At 39.0% G+C, this 15,348-nt stretch overlaps 1 protein-coding gene across 1 annotated transcript in view; it reads left to right on the top strand.

The window, feature by feature from the left end:
• The window catches only part of CADM2 (cell adhesion molecule 2), a 382,977-nt gene that overhangs the window by 242,131 nt on the left and 125,498 nt on the right, over positions 1-15,348 (top strand). The window contains 1 exon segment of the mRNA XM_033146823.1: positions 13,706-13,858. Coding sequence (XP_033002714.1) covers positions 13,706-13,858 — 153 coding nt within the window.

Below are 15,348 nucleotides of genomic sequence, written 5' to 3'. Positions count from 1 at the left end.
ATTAAAATTACTCTATTCCACGTTAACCTTCAATCTTAAATATGCAAAGCAAATAGAAGGTCTTTCTATACTTCTGGAAAATGCTCTGCTTCAGAGTTTGGCAAGTCTCCAGTGGAAGTTGAATTCCACAGCTGCGTTGTTGTAACAGAAAACAAGACTGATTTACATTTTTGTTTTAAAAATCTTCAGGGTTTTTTAAAAAATATTTGTAACCAAAATATATTTCAGTGTTTGGAAAAGCCCCTCTTCCCTTAATTTGAACCGATCTTTTAAAAATTATAAATAGACAAAAATATGTACTTATTCCCAAGGCAGGAAGAAAAAAAACACACCACTCCAAGCTTTAATTACTACTCAAGAGCTCATTAAAAGCTTAGCCAAAAGGAGAGTATCCCTCTCTCTCTTTGTTGTTGTTGTTGTAAAAAAGCAATTTGAAAATATGGCTTTTGACACCACCTATGACTTTTATTACCATTCCAAACTACATGCAGTCCAAGTTAAAAGCAGTTTTAAATGCCACACGTTGTAAGAAATTGCAGCTACTGCCAAGTTCATATTTATTTTTTCTTTAGCAACTGGTATTTTTATAGGATGTTTCTTTAAATTAGCATTGAGTTTTCACAAACGAATTAAACATTGGATGTATCTGAAAGAGCACTCAAATAAACCCTGAAATTATTTGCTAAGTTTTAATTGACGGTCTTATTCCAACCATCAAATGTCATCACAATAATGTTAAATGAGAACAGTTTATCAGAAAACAACAGCTATGGGTACTTTAAGGCTGTCTTTTTCTTTTCAGAGAATCATAGAATTGTAGAGTTGGAAGGGTCCCCAAAGGCCATCTTGTCCAACCCCCTGCAATGCAGGAATCTCAACTAAAGTATCCATGACAATGGCCATCCAACCTCTGCTTAAAAACCTCCAAGGAAGGAGAGTCCACCACCTCCTCTTTTTAGTGATCTGGTTGCCCACTCCGGTGCCTTTCTGGGATGATAAATAAAGAATGAATGAATGAATGAATGAATGAAACTGATATGATTACTAGCCAGATAGCATTAATACATATATTGCATATCTAAACAATGTATGAGCAACTACAGTGTACATATATTCTTGCAATAACTGAGTTCAGAAATGATTCTGAATTATGTTTCTAGCTCTAATCTGCAACGCCTCACCCAACAACAAGGAACACTACTGCCAAAGGTCTCCATGTCTGATGAAGAACTGGAACTTGCAACTTTGGTTTTGCCGAAGGTTTTTTTTTTCCAGATTAGAGTGGTACACAAGGCAAGTCACAGGTTGCAAGGATCAGCTGTTATATGAGAGATCAAAAGCACCAACAAGCAACAGGTCCCCAGCACCTTCCTTTCAAAGGGTGGGGTGGCCACAACATTAAGTGTGGCTGGCGCCTAGAGTTCTAAGACAGGACAAGCAAGCAGGCACTCCTTCTAGTGAGCTGGCAGTGGCTAGGTTAGGTTTGTGCATGCTGACATCTCCATGTCCTAGGAGATAGATGTTGGGTGAGTGCTGGCTTGGCATCATATTTTCTCTTGGCTGCCATCCCTGAAGGGCAAGCTGGAACCCTCACCAGGATCCAACATCTCCTGGTCCCCTAGATCTAACTTCCGAAGCTCCCTCTACTTCTCATTGGAGCCTGACCACCTTCTTCAATGAAACCTCCACAGGACACAGGACATCACAGACAAGACTTAACGTTTGAAAAACATATCTCCTCTACTGTAGGTTGATAGGGTCCAATTTGAATCCCCCTAGGTGAGGGGCAATCCTCCCCTCTCCAGACTGTCAGAGCAAGACAGACCCCTCAGCCCCCTTGCAGACTCCCCATAGAGTTCCTTGATGCTGTTTCAAGGTGTCCACTTGGTGTTGTTGCTACTTACGGTCTCTGTCCGTGGTGCTCTGGAGCATGAGAAACAGATGCAGGATAAAAATAGCCTACCCTGGTGCCTTTATACTAAGGATTTATGGCCCTGTTGTTACTGTTATGTTCCATGACCTGGCCTCTGATGAGGAGTGTCCCCTGCCCTCCAGGAACCACAGGAATAGAAATTCATGGTATGAATTTCCATTTCCCCCCCAGAGGTTCCTGGAGGGCAGTCCTGGTGTGGGATATAAGAGAGTTGTAGTATGTATGGGTGGAAGAGGAGTAGAGTCATGGACTGACTACCTGCTGAAGTACTTTTCTCCCAAAGACTGTGTTGAGTGAGGCCCATGAATCTATCTTACAGTGTTTGGCAAATGTGTGCATGGAGGACCTCGTGGCGGCCCTGCAAATGTCCAGAATGGGGAAGCTTCTTTTAAATGTGGAAGATGTGGCTGCCCCCTAAGGAAGTGAGTTGTCAGTCCCCCTGTGGGAATTCTGCTTAATCTGAGTCATGGATCAGCCTCAAATGTATGCCTATAGTTGCTCCATAATCAGTGTTATCTTTCTTAATGCCATTATTTGGCATTTCTTAGGAGGTCAAAAGTACACAATAAGTCCTTCTGCTATTATTGTAAGTTCTGTCTATTATTTCATGTAAACTCATTTACATATAAGTAGGAGAAAAATCAGTTATCTGTGAGATATACTCCCAATGCCAACCCATTAGTATTTTATGGTGGTCTGGCTTTCCGTGAGATTAGTGCAAACATTATCTGTATTAGTAATGAAAATCATTTCTATTTTCTATTACCTCTAATCGAGTCAATAACCAGCTTTTATTTCATGTAGAAGAAAACAATTTGTTCCAAGAACTACAACTCCCAAAATGACTTGCCGAGATAATGAACTCTTTATAACAGAGGGGTGACCACTTAGCTATCAAGTAAATACTGTATTTGATGTATGATGAAGACAAAGATCAAATATTTAGGCAATCAGTGCCCTGTAAATCCTTGCTGTGAGGCCTATTGGCTCTCATCCACTCATTCTACTTCAGCTGGACTAATGGAGTGGCTGTAATCAAAGCTATTAATGGCACAGTACAATATCTGCAGGGTTACAGATTGCTTTAAAATGTACGATACTCCATATTCATTACAAGAGCAAAATACAAAAGTGCTCATTCTTTTCCTAGCTATCAGCATGCCTTTAAATTCAAGCCACTATTCTGTGGACAGAACAGGATTTGAAATTCCCTAGCAGTTATTTTTGGGCATTGCTTTGTTATGGAAATGCATTAAACGAAAGTCATTGTCCCACGTTTGATTTTGACATAAATAATTCTAAGAATGGACAAAGGTCGGTTCCAGCTGGGTGATATTATGCAGCTACAGGAAGATAAAAATCCTGTAAAAGTACGTAAGTTCAAGGTCTTCTATGCATGCCTAGCTCACTGCGCCCCACCACCCAGATCCTGGCTGTTATATTGTATATCCTTCTCCCCCCGCCCCCCGCCCCACTTTAAAATAGTATCCGATGCATATAGGAAAGGTATAGATAGTTGTTGTATTGTGAAGTGCATGAGCGGTTCAGGTTTCGCTGCTAGTTGCTGGAATGTAAAAATGGGCTGGTGGGGGGGGGAAATAGGCTTAGGTCCTTTTGGTCATGCAGTTCACATCAAGATGGGGTTTTGTTCAGCTCTTATGTGAAACCATTTCCTCAAAAGTTAAATTTTATGTGCAAATATAAACTAGATATTGGATGTTTTACTCCATAATTCCCCAGTTCTAAGTTAAATCAGTGGTGTTTGTGTATATTACAATTTCCCTTTATGGGTGTATACGAATATAGGAACACATTTATGTTACTGTACTGGATAACAATTGCTCATATTTGTCTCATAAGCCTATATTGTACATCTGGGAAACAGAGTAGCAGTGATTAAACACAGTCTTTTCTATGGTGGTTCTGAAACTATGGAACTGTTTTACTAAAGATCAATGTGACTTCACATACAGTCCATACAGTCATACATCGAGTTACGCATGCTTCAGGATGTGTACGACACGGGTTACGAACGGAACACGTTACTTCCGGGTTCGACGGTTCACGCATGCGCAGACGCATCAAATGCTGTCATGCGCAGAAGCAGCGAATCGCGTCTTGCACATGCACAGGCGCAGTGCTTCAGGTTAAGAGCGTCACGGGTTACAAATGGGGCTCCGGAACAGATCCCATTCATAACCAGAGGTATCACTGTACTATATCATTCATGCTTTATTTGAATGCTATTTTGTTAGGACTTTTAAAACAATGAAAAAGCTGGGTATTGATTCAATTTGTGGAAGAAGATTCTGTGGCCTTCGGTTCACTATTTAAACCATAGTTAAATTAAACTATGGTTTAAGTGTGAACATGCAGTATTGGTACATTCTGCTGAAATGGCGAGAACTTTGCTTCTCCCCTGCCAAAAAAAAACAACAACCAACCATGGTTTTGCTTAATGTTACATCCAAATTATGCTCAAATTGTTGTTTGAGGACATGTCACTTGCTATAAAATAGCTTCCTGTGTGTTTGTGGCAAAAAGGGAATAGTGCTCTGTGCCTTCCTAAAGGAATGGTTTGTTAACTTAAGGGAAATTTCAGAGACAATAGAATTGGCTAAATTTATATATATCGGAGAGGGAATAAACGAACAGGAAGATTCTCTAGAAAGACGTTTGCAGCTGTTTTGTTTATAAAGAATAGATACAACATGGAAACTTTCAATGATCTATAAATAGAAACTTTCAGTGATGCCCCCAGCCTTAATCTGTTTGACTGGCCAAAAGTGAGGCAGCTGTGGCAGCAGCAGCATAGACATGAAAGGGCATCAGAGGAAAGAGGGAAGGAAAGAGGGACAGAGGCCAGTGTTGCCTGCCACACCCCTGACCATCATTCAAAGCACCCCAGTGTGCCACGGTACACTGGTTGAAAGCTACTAATCTGAATTAATTTTGATTAGAGATAGAAAAGGATGGATAGAGAGAGATCCCATTCCTATAGTGTGAGGCTATGTTTATGCATTAAAATTTTGCAACTAAAATAATCTTAAAATAGATTCTACATTGGTATGCACCCATATTTAGAAAGCCGTAGTTTAACTAAATAAAAGGCACTGATCTTTTTATTAATATATATATGTATATAATACCCTCTAGTAAAGAGCCTTTAGCTTAGCGAAAGCTGAGTACAGCAAATAAAAAAGTAAATGTATTCAGGTCACATATTTCATACTTGTATAGTGCCCTCAGAAAGGCCAGATGGCTGAAATGTTGGCAGGCTCCTGCACCTGAAATTATAATAAAATACTGTGTTATTATCTGAAATATGTGAGTTGAATGTCATTTTTTTTAACCTGCTGTTGTGTTCACCGGCTAGACAGCTTTTGTATATTACTTTGCAATAAGACATGGTAGGGTGTACGTTACTGAACCTTAGTTCGACTTGTTTACTGTGTCACGTTGCCAAGGAACAAATAATTTCAGCCACTGAAATGATGCACTAACAGTAATGCAGTGCTCCACTATTAAATATATTAATGCTATTAAAACATAGTCAGAAAACAGAATTGCTAATTTGTAAAGTTGATGATGCTGTGCCTGTACATTACAAGAAAATTATTATATAAACGTGACATATCACAATTCATGAGGAGACATATAAAAGGCAACTAACACAGAAAACTGGTGCAAAATTTAAAATAATGATAGCTGCTACTAGCAACTCTGTTTCCTGTACTATTTGTATTCTTACTTCTACATAATTGCAGTATAAACCCCTGCATCTATAGTGGCTTACTTATAGGACACTTAAAGCTATGCAACTGCTGTTTTTCTTTCCTTTTTTAAAATTAAAAATGCAACTATTCATGTTTGTCAGTTCTCTATGGGTTTATCCCCAACTGCTTTAGGTAGTACCTGTGACCCAGAACTCACATGGGATGGATAACTGCTCTGATTCTTCTCTTCAGATGCAACAAAAGAGCATCTCTGGTGACCCTGAGTACAAGAAGAAGCAGAAAAGCACCCTAAAAGCATAAATATATTTACATTTACATTCTTAAACTATAAATGGATTGATTCATTGCTGTGTTTTCATCGTACGAAAATACATTTAAAATCTAATGACAACTACTTAAAATACAATCTAATAGTATACAGCAGGCATGCCCAACAGGTAGATTGTGATCTACCAGTAGATCACTGGACGTCTGCAGTAGATCACTGGTAGATAATTGGCTCCCCCCAAAGAAGCTGAACAACTGTGGCTCCCCTAAAAAAAAGCTCAACATTTTACTTCCTCCCTAAAAAAACTTGGGAACTTTGACCTGAACCCCTAAAAAGGGGGTAGATCACTGCCAGTTTTTAACTCTGAGTAGATCGCACTCTCTTGGGAGTTGGCCACCCCTGGTATACAGGTTCAGCACTGTGTAACAATTCACACCATTTGTATGATCAGCATATTACCGTAATTTAGTGTTGTAGAACCCTTTTCAGCCCACTGTTGCATGCAAGTGGGGGGGGGGGAGTGTGCAGGGAAAAATTAGCCACCCCACTCTTGCGTTCATGTGTACACACACACAATTCAAGGAGGTGGGATTTGAACCCGTGGCCCCAGCTTACATTTCTCCCACATCCTATTTTGCTTTTCTCATCTATAGCATAAACCTACTTTAGGCACTCCACCATGTGACAGCAGAGTCCAGATGCAGTGTGTGTGTGTGTGTGTGTGTGTGTGTTGAAGGTGGGGCGCGTCACTACTCTTGCCATTTTTTTTAGAGTCACTGGGGTCATAGGAAAGCACTTTGGGGATGAATTGCTGGGACTTAAACCCCTCAGCCCTGTTATTAAATATTTGAGAATTCATTTAGATGAAAGTAAAATCAGCTCTTTAGTCAAGTTACACCTATTGCATAGTGCCATAATATCATATAATGTATGAACCACTACTACAATAAATATATGGAAAGTGTTGACTTCCTTGTAAACTACCTTCTAGAGCTATCCTAATTTTAAAAAGTGAATGAGATTTTTTTCATATTTGTTTATGCTTTTCTGTTGTTGAGGGCATGCCCTTTTTGGTGATTTACTCCTTACTAGTAACATCTGCCTAAGGTGGTGGTAGTGGTGTGAATAACTTTGTCCTCACCTCATAACTTCCTTTATACTAGAGTCAAGCTAACATATTCTCTTCCATATTTGTTTTATTACTTGGGTTACACCATAACCAGCAACCTGTCCATCAATGCTGAACTGGACAAACGTATGGCAAGGCAGCTTTGGCAATGGCTCGTGCATCCAAAAAGGGTATTGGAGAATATGATAATAACAACCAATACCGAGATTAAGGTCTGCCAGGCTTGTGTGTTGAGCATGCTGCTTCATGGAAGTGAGTCATGGGCAAATTACAGCCAGGAGCAACGCTGCTGAGGCAGATGAAGGCGTCCAGTTGTGCTGCTGCAGATACACCATGCTGTTTCTTCTTTCTGTGCTCGTTCCAATGGTCATTCCTGGCCACATGCAGTGCTTCAGGAAGATTTTGGGCATCACATGGCAGGACAGAGTCTCATACAAAGATGTGCTCTCCCAACGCAGTGGCCAAGAATGACCATTGGGACGAGCACAGAAAGAAGAAACAGCATGGTGTATCTGCAGCAGCACAACTGGACGCCTTCATCTGCCCCAGCAGCAACAGAACACATCTCTCCCATATCAATCTATACAGCTACAGCAGACTCTGCAACTGTTTGACTTCACCCCCCCCAGCACACTCTTCTATTGTCTCCCAAGACAACTACAATGTAAAAAACAAAAACACACCTACATTTTGGGTGTGCTTTAGAGGATCCAATCAAAACTTCATATAGTCCTGGACACTAGAAGACAGTGCACAAAAAATAAATAAATCCAAGTTTCTGAGCAAAGGAACTTTGCAATTCCAGAGCCTCTCTGGCCAAGCCTGGGCTGCAGCAGAAGCACAGGGCCAAACTAGTTGCGATGTGGGTGAACATGATCAGAATTAAGAGCAGGGGGAGGTCAGGGATGTGGTGGCAGTTCATCGAATGCTATTGTTCATCCTCTTAACAGAAAAATAATAGAAAATCATTGCATTAGCTTTCGTATGACAGAATTAAGAGAAATACCTGTTGTTGCAGAGGTGTATGTGTATGGACATGGGCACATCCTTTTGATTGGTTTTCCAAGAAGTTAAAGCAGAAGATACACTAGGTGAAAATTGAGTGCACTTGTGAAATGTGCATGTTACATGTGCCATGAAATGCTAAAAGCAAGGCGGGGGGGGGCATCCAGCTAGACATATGGGCAACTTTTTATAAATGTTAACACCTAAACAAAGTGCAAGTTCATGCAACAAACATAGCTGAATGTGGCATACTAGCCAGTACAATTCAGTGTTCAGAATGAACACCACTTCCATTTGGTTACTTCTGCATCTTTCCAAAGCCTTGTGTCCCTAAGCGCTTCATATTTTTTAAGTTGTATTTCTACTTCTTTCACAGATTCAGCACTTACTGTGACCTTTGCAAGCAAGCATTAGTAAATTAAATCCTGTGATACCCCTAGGCACAAAGTAAATATTCTCATTACACAGACTGGGAATTTGCCTTAGTGAGGATAAGCAGTTTCCCAGGATTCATATTTCAAATGGAACTTGTAATCTATGTCTCTTGCTTGTTTCCACCAACCTACACTCACACAACTGTCCATTAAATGGACTTTGCCTGGAGGTAGTTGAGGGTCCGCATACACAAAATGGGCATATGAATTTGGTAATTGGGACATCTTGGCATCTGTGCCTTTTAAATTATATGTTCAATATGATTGATGTTACAGGTTGAATTCACAGGTCTTCAGGGTGGGCATTAGTAAATGTGATGACATCACAAGTCAAAGTTAAATCGGATTTGACAATGTACTCCCCCCCTTACTAATAGTGCCCCTGTACCAATGTGATATTCCAAAAATGGAGTCACTCAGAAAGAAGAGGGGAGTATCAACATACCCAGAGTAACCACCTAAGATTTACAGAACAAAAATCATTTAAATCACTGAGCTATCCATACTGATACACATAAGACACATTTTTGTGGCATAATACTGAAGCCTTATATTGACTTTCAAGATCATCTGCAATTCCTGCTGAAATAAGAGACAGAAGTCATATGATCCTTGTTGCTATCAGTTAGCACTTAACTAACATCTTCATGTGACCTTAGTGCAAATGCATGCCCAATGGTAGCCCAATCACCAGCAGCAAAGACAGTAAGTCTGGCTGGCTGCCAATCCTAATCATCACTAGCCCAATTGCATTCTAAATTGCAAGATCATGCTGAAGGTTCATAGACTAAAATAAATTAATGTGTGCTTTCCCACAATATATAGTCTTATTTTTTGGGTTTTGCCATTCCAGCTTCACAGTCAAAATGTGTAATGCTTTATAAACTTATACACACACACACACACACACACACACACACACACATAGATAGATAGATAGCTTTATAAACTATTATTTTACAAAACAGCATGCACAGTAATTTGTCATGGTACTTAGTGTTGCTTTGCAGAGCAATCCTGTGCATTTTTACTTGGAAGTAAGACTATTTTGGTTTAGTAGAGCTTATTTCCAGGTAAATGTGCATAGGATTGCAGCCTCTGTGCATTTTGTAGAACAATTATATTTTTCACTGCATTGTTAAGAACCCCTAAATATTGAATTATATTCCACTTCTAGAACAAAAAATGTTTTTGTCCTTTTTTCTTTCTTTGTACCTTCTTTTGGTGAGGTGCTGATATTGCAAAACTTTGTTTACCAAGATAATTACTTACCATTTGATCAGAAGGTAATTTATAATTTGAGGAAGCTTAAAGAGTAATGAACCTTATTTCAATATTTTTATTTGTCATATGGTTCTAGCACCACACAGTTGTCCAAATTGTTAATAAAGTAGCACCAGTTATTATTAACAATGAGGATTTAATAATCACTAAGATAGCATCTGAAAAGTTGTTGTTAAAGGGAAAGCAAAGTTGGGGTAGAAAAAGGCAATAATAAATATCACAACCCTCAAAACATCAATACATTTTTCAAACAAAAGTGCACACTGTATGCCTGGGTCCATGCCCATCTCTGTCTTCTGTCAATCACACACATCCTTTTATTAGTCTAAGATAGAAAATAAACAAGAAGACTGACAGTTTTGTGTCCTTTGGCATTTTTGTGTCACCACCACAAGAGGAAGAGGGTATTATGTCATCAGTCAAGTCTGTCAGGTCTGGTTTAGGCTGCTGTTTATCTTTAAAGATTGTTTTCCTTAATTTCTCCCCCAAAAAACAGATCCTCACATCTGTTATGGATTGTATGTTGTTGATACTCCAGAAATCAATTTCCCCCCATACACTGGAAATATTCACCAGGAACTATTTGTCTTCTTTCTATTAGTGGTCATAAATACATTTATTAATATAGCTACAGTCTTTGTGGAAAACATTTTAGAAGAAACAGCTACAGTCTTTTTCAGCATAGGTAACTAGCATGGAAATTTCTGGAGATTCATTTTGAGCAAAGGTCAGCTAACTTTTTGGGCCCAAGGGCACATTTGCAAACTGCAGAAACTGTCATGGGTGCTACACACTCGCACACATGCAAGCTCACACCACAGCCTTTTCTAGTACCACTCTGTGCTGCCTCAGTCAGACCACACCTGGAATACTGTGTCCAATTGTGGGCACCACAATTTAAGAAGGATGTTGAAAACTTGGAATGTCTGCAGAGGAGGCAAACCAAGATGATGCAGCTTTCTTCATTGGATAGAAATGATGGGTGTAACCCTGTAACTAGCTAATCAAGCTTAAGTAAAATGAAGGGAAAGGGACTAAAGTACCTGCAAAATTTGCATTTGTTTTTTTTATGATATCTGGGCAACCCAATTAGGAGGCACAATTCCTGCAATAACAGCAAATAATAAATTAGAACTAGTGTGTCAGAAATTGTTGTTGTTTTTGTAGCAGACCTCACTTTTAAGAATCTCATTATATATTATGTCCATTCATATCAGCTTGCTTCTTTTCATTGTTGATCACAGAGAAATGCTAACAGCCTGAGGTAGTAAAATCTTTTCAGCTGCATGGTCATTGTTGTAGTCACTTTTTATGTGGCTTCTACAGCTGCTAAACTTATTCCTTCAGGGCTAATCAACAACAATTCCCTTTCTATATTGCTCTATTTAGCACTGTTTCATATTAGGGGGTTGGGTGCTGATGTCTTTGATTACCCAATTCATTCATGAAATTGTCTATCTCAGCACAGAAGTGGAAATGATCAAGATTGATCACATGAATAAATTGAACTGTGTGAATCCAAAATGTGTTGAGAGCACTAAAATAATTTATTTTCTATATGCCCTCTCATGCTATGTATCTTGGCTGCTATTTTATTAGTAGAACTGTCTGAGAGATTGATTCAGTTGCCTCCCCTCCCCAACAGAATGGAAGGAAAGATTGCAAGGCTTTGTATATAGCTGGGGAAATACTTACAACATCTCCAGAGTGGAGAATTTATTAACATTTTGTGCAGTTCTGCAGCTCTAGTACTCCTGAATATTCATTTAACATTTTCTCTTATTTTCTCTTAATTTCTTTTCTTACCAAAACAGAAATGTACCATTTTGAATTTGATATTTTTAAGAGATTCTCTCTAAAAAAAAAAAATCTCATTTCTCTGATGACTTGTCTTCTTCCAGTAATCTGTATTTGTCTGGGGGAACTCTTGAGGAAGTGATTTATGCATTTTATTAAAACAATATTTAGGGTGTAGGTCGGAGGAGTAATGTGTGCATCAGGTTCCCAGTGGTTTATATGCAAGGCAGAACTTACTGTAAGGTGGGCAATGCCCTGCTACCCTGGGAAAACACATGCAGCAGCAGTCCCTCTTTGACAGTGGTAGATGGCCAACAACTGCATTCTGAGGGTGGGACTGAAGTCTTGCCAGGTTTTGCAGCACTACAGTTGACAGGTGTAGAGAAATCTCAGAAACATCACCATTCATACAGGTGTGTTGCAAGTATGAAAATGTGGAACTCCTACCGCTGGAGGTTGACCAGGAGCTGCTTGGTATTATTGATTCACATAAGATGGTGTTCACTTCACGTATAGACAACACAGATATGGTTGTACACTCCCCACTTTTCTAAGTGAAGAAAACATCCAAGGGTAGAGCTCATTAAACTTCAGTTCATTTCAATGAGAGCCCTGAAGACTGAAAACATGGTTGTAACATTTGCTTTATTTTCAAATATACAAGTAGATCATGCGTGGATGTAAACAGCAGACACCCCTACCAGGCAACAAACAAATTCCCTGAATATTTGCACATACAATCTACCAGCCAGCTCACATTTTGCTCCCTGGCTGTACTCCCCTTCACATATTACTTATGTGAAAGGGGGAAGCACACTATTCCCTATCCCATACTCCCTTCCCTTGGTACTACCCTCAATATTCGTGCATTGGTGAGATTGTCTGAATCAAAGAAACCTATGCAAGTATTTATTATTTAAGTGTGTGTGTGTGTGTGTGTGTTTGTGTGTTTTTCTTTAATATTTATATCCTGCCCCCTCATCACACCTGAGTCACAAGGCTGGGTCACAACAATTTAAAACACAATATACAATAAAAGCAACTCAGTGTACACTTTCAAGAAGAACCATCTTCCATCTATTCAATATGTCAGTGGGAATCACCATGTACCTCAGTGCACATTCAGATATCTCTGCTTGTCCTATCTTCCTGCTCCTACTCATCTGCCACACTTACCTTCTTCTTGAATGTGGTTCAGAAAATTCAAAGAAATGTGCGATCCAATCTATAACTATGTTCCTAATGGCATATAACGTCTAGTACTCATAGACATGAGAAAATATATTTTAATAATCTTCAAGCATGGGTTTATAAATGTGGTGGGGACTCCCTATGACCTCTGGATCCTGGAAAAGTGTATCCCTACCATCACTGCCACCACCCAATTCCTGAGGCCTAAAAACACGAAAGAGTGGTCTCAAGTGCTCAAAAAACTATTATCTAGCAATTCGTTTCTATTAGTTCACCATTCTGGGTGATTAACAAGTAAGTTGGCAAGTGACACATATACACACTAATAAATAATGAAAAGCAATATTGTTGTTTCAGAATATATGATGTTATCTTGTACCAATGCTTGAGCCGAGCATACAGTCCCATGATCTGCTTTCAGGGGAAAACAATTGAATATAGTGGACCCAGAGTGCAAAACTAGCTAAACTATAGGTTTGGGTTGTGTGTTTTTAAACTGAACTGATTTGGGAAAACAAACTCTCCCAGACACATAAAAATTCTAGACAATACAAGTGAGATGAACACCAGCCATTGCTGTTGTGTACCACTCAATGTGAAGTATGTGGTGATTTGTTCTGTGGTAATAATCCATTCAGGTTACCTACAAAGAATACTATTTTGCAAAATTGCAGCTTTTGATTTCTTCTTGTTTTGTATTTTGATTTTAAAGCAATATTTCATTTGTCTTGTCTGATATTTGCCAAACCGAGCATTTGTAAAACTCTGTGGTATAAATGGTGTGAAATTACTTTTTTTTAAAAACAAAACAAAACCCTATACCTAACATATTTCTACAACTTCACATTAAACCTGCTACATTGAAGATGGTATTACAATGTTTGTTTATGAAATATTTTTAATATATGTTTTATTTTTGCTTTACAGCTTTGAGGGACAATAGGATTGAGCTACTTCGAGCTTCATGGCATGAACTAACCATCAGAGTCACTGATGTGTCACTGTCAGATGAAGGGCAATACACCTGTTCTTTATTTACTATGCCTGTCAAGACTTCCAAGGCTTTCCTCACCGTTCTGGGTAAGCATAACAGGTTGAGAATACCAAAGAGAAAACTGTTGACAAGATAACTTATATAGCTTCTTATGAACTTTAGAGGATTCTGCAGAATATGGCTGCATTCAGATGAGAACCTGCACAAACAATGCTGACACCAAACCCTACATATATTAAGTAAAACAGAAACATCATCACCCCACCCCACCCATCTCTCCATCCCGCCCACCTCTTTCCCCCTTTTCTTCCTAATGTCTCAACAAACAAAACTGACTTGTAAAAATGTTACATGGAAAAAAATACGAGAGAGACATTGCACTACCTTTGTAAATCAATAAAATCTTTAATAAAAAATACTTTTTTAAAAAAAAAATGAGCGTGGTCTCCCCTCAAGCACACATTTACCCACTTTCAGACATGGTTGTAAGGAGGAGTTTGGAAGCTAACCACAGCAAGTCATCTGAATCAAAAACTGGATTATTTTAACTAAATTTAGTGAGAACAAGCCAACTTGATAAACTATGCCTTGAGTTAACTTGCTTCTACTAACAATACATACTTTGTCCAAGTTCAGGTGACGTGGCTCCCAAACTCTTCTTTGCAGCTGCACTCGGTGGAAAAATGAAGTACAGTAGCTTGGAGATAGGCTAGGCTCATTCTCGTAATGCTAAACTATATTTTAGTGTTATGTCTGAACTTGCCTTGTACGTATATTGAGTAGACACAGTGGCTATTATTGCTTTATACTGAAGTTATCTGTAGTGAAAATTAGATTTTGACTACTGTATGCTTCTGGGCAGTGTGCAAATGACAGATTAGTGAATCTCCTAAACTGGTGTAGCCAAAGTGGTCTCCTCTGGATGCTGTAGACTTAAACTCCCATCATTCCTCCTAATTGGCCTTGCTGGGGCTGGTGGAAGCTGTACTCCAAAACATCTGGACTAACATTGTTGGATAACAAATAGAATAGCATTAGAAACCCATTTATCTTTTCATTTGGAAGATAGGTAGGGGCCATAGCTCAATAGCAGAACACAGGCTCTGCATGCAGAAGATTCTAGGTCCCTAATGTCTTTAGTTAAAAGAATCTGGTAATAGGAAGATACAGCATGATTAGATGATGAAATAAAAGATTCTCAATAATTGCTGAAATTCAAGAGTATACAATGTTAGGCTAAATGGACAAATAGTCTGACGTGGTATAAGGGTGTGTCCTAAGTTAATGCACATTGCTCAGAAGCATGAAAAGAAATGCAAGTGACTCATGCATGCATCCTTCACTGCCTTTCAGAATCTGTAAAACTGCAGTTTTGTTGCAGTATCTTGTAATCTGGGTTGATACAGAAACCATAGTACACTGTACAGTCCAAGGACCAAGGAGTTTGTTTGTTTGTTTGTTTGTTTGTTTGTTTGTTATATGTGCTCCTATATGTGCTCCTTTTCTCACAATAATACTATATAGTGCACAGGGAAAGAAATCAACATGTCTAATGAAAAGGCACTATTTTATTCCT

Source organism: Lacerta agilis, chromosome 4 (assembly GCF_009819535.1).
Source record: "Lacerta agilis isolate rLacAgi1 chromosome 4, rLacAgi1.pri, whole genome shotgun sequence".
Classification (NCBI taxonomy): Eukaryota; Metazoa; Chordata; class Lepidosauria; order Squamata; family Lacertidae; genus Lacerta; species Lacerta agilis.
Note: the sequence above shows the minus strand (reverse complement) of the source record. Positions and strands in the feature narration are given on the sequence as shown.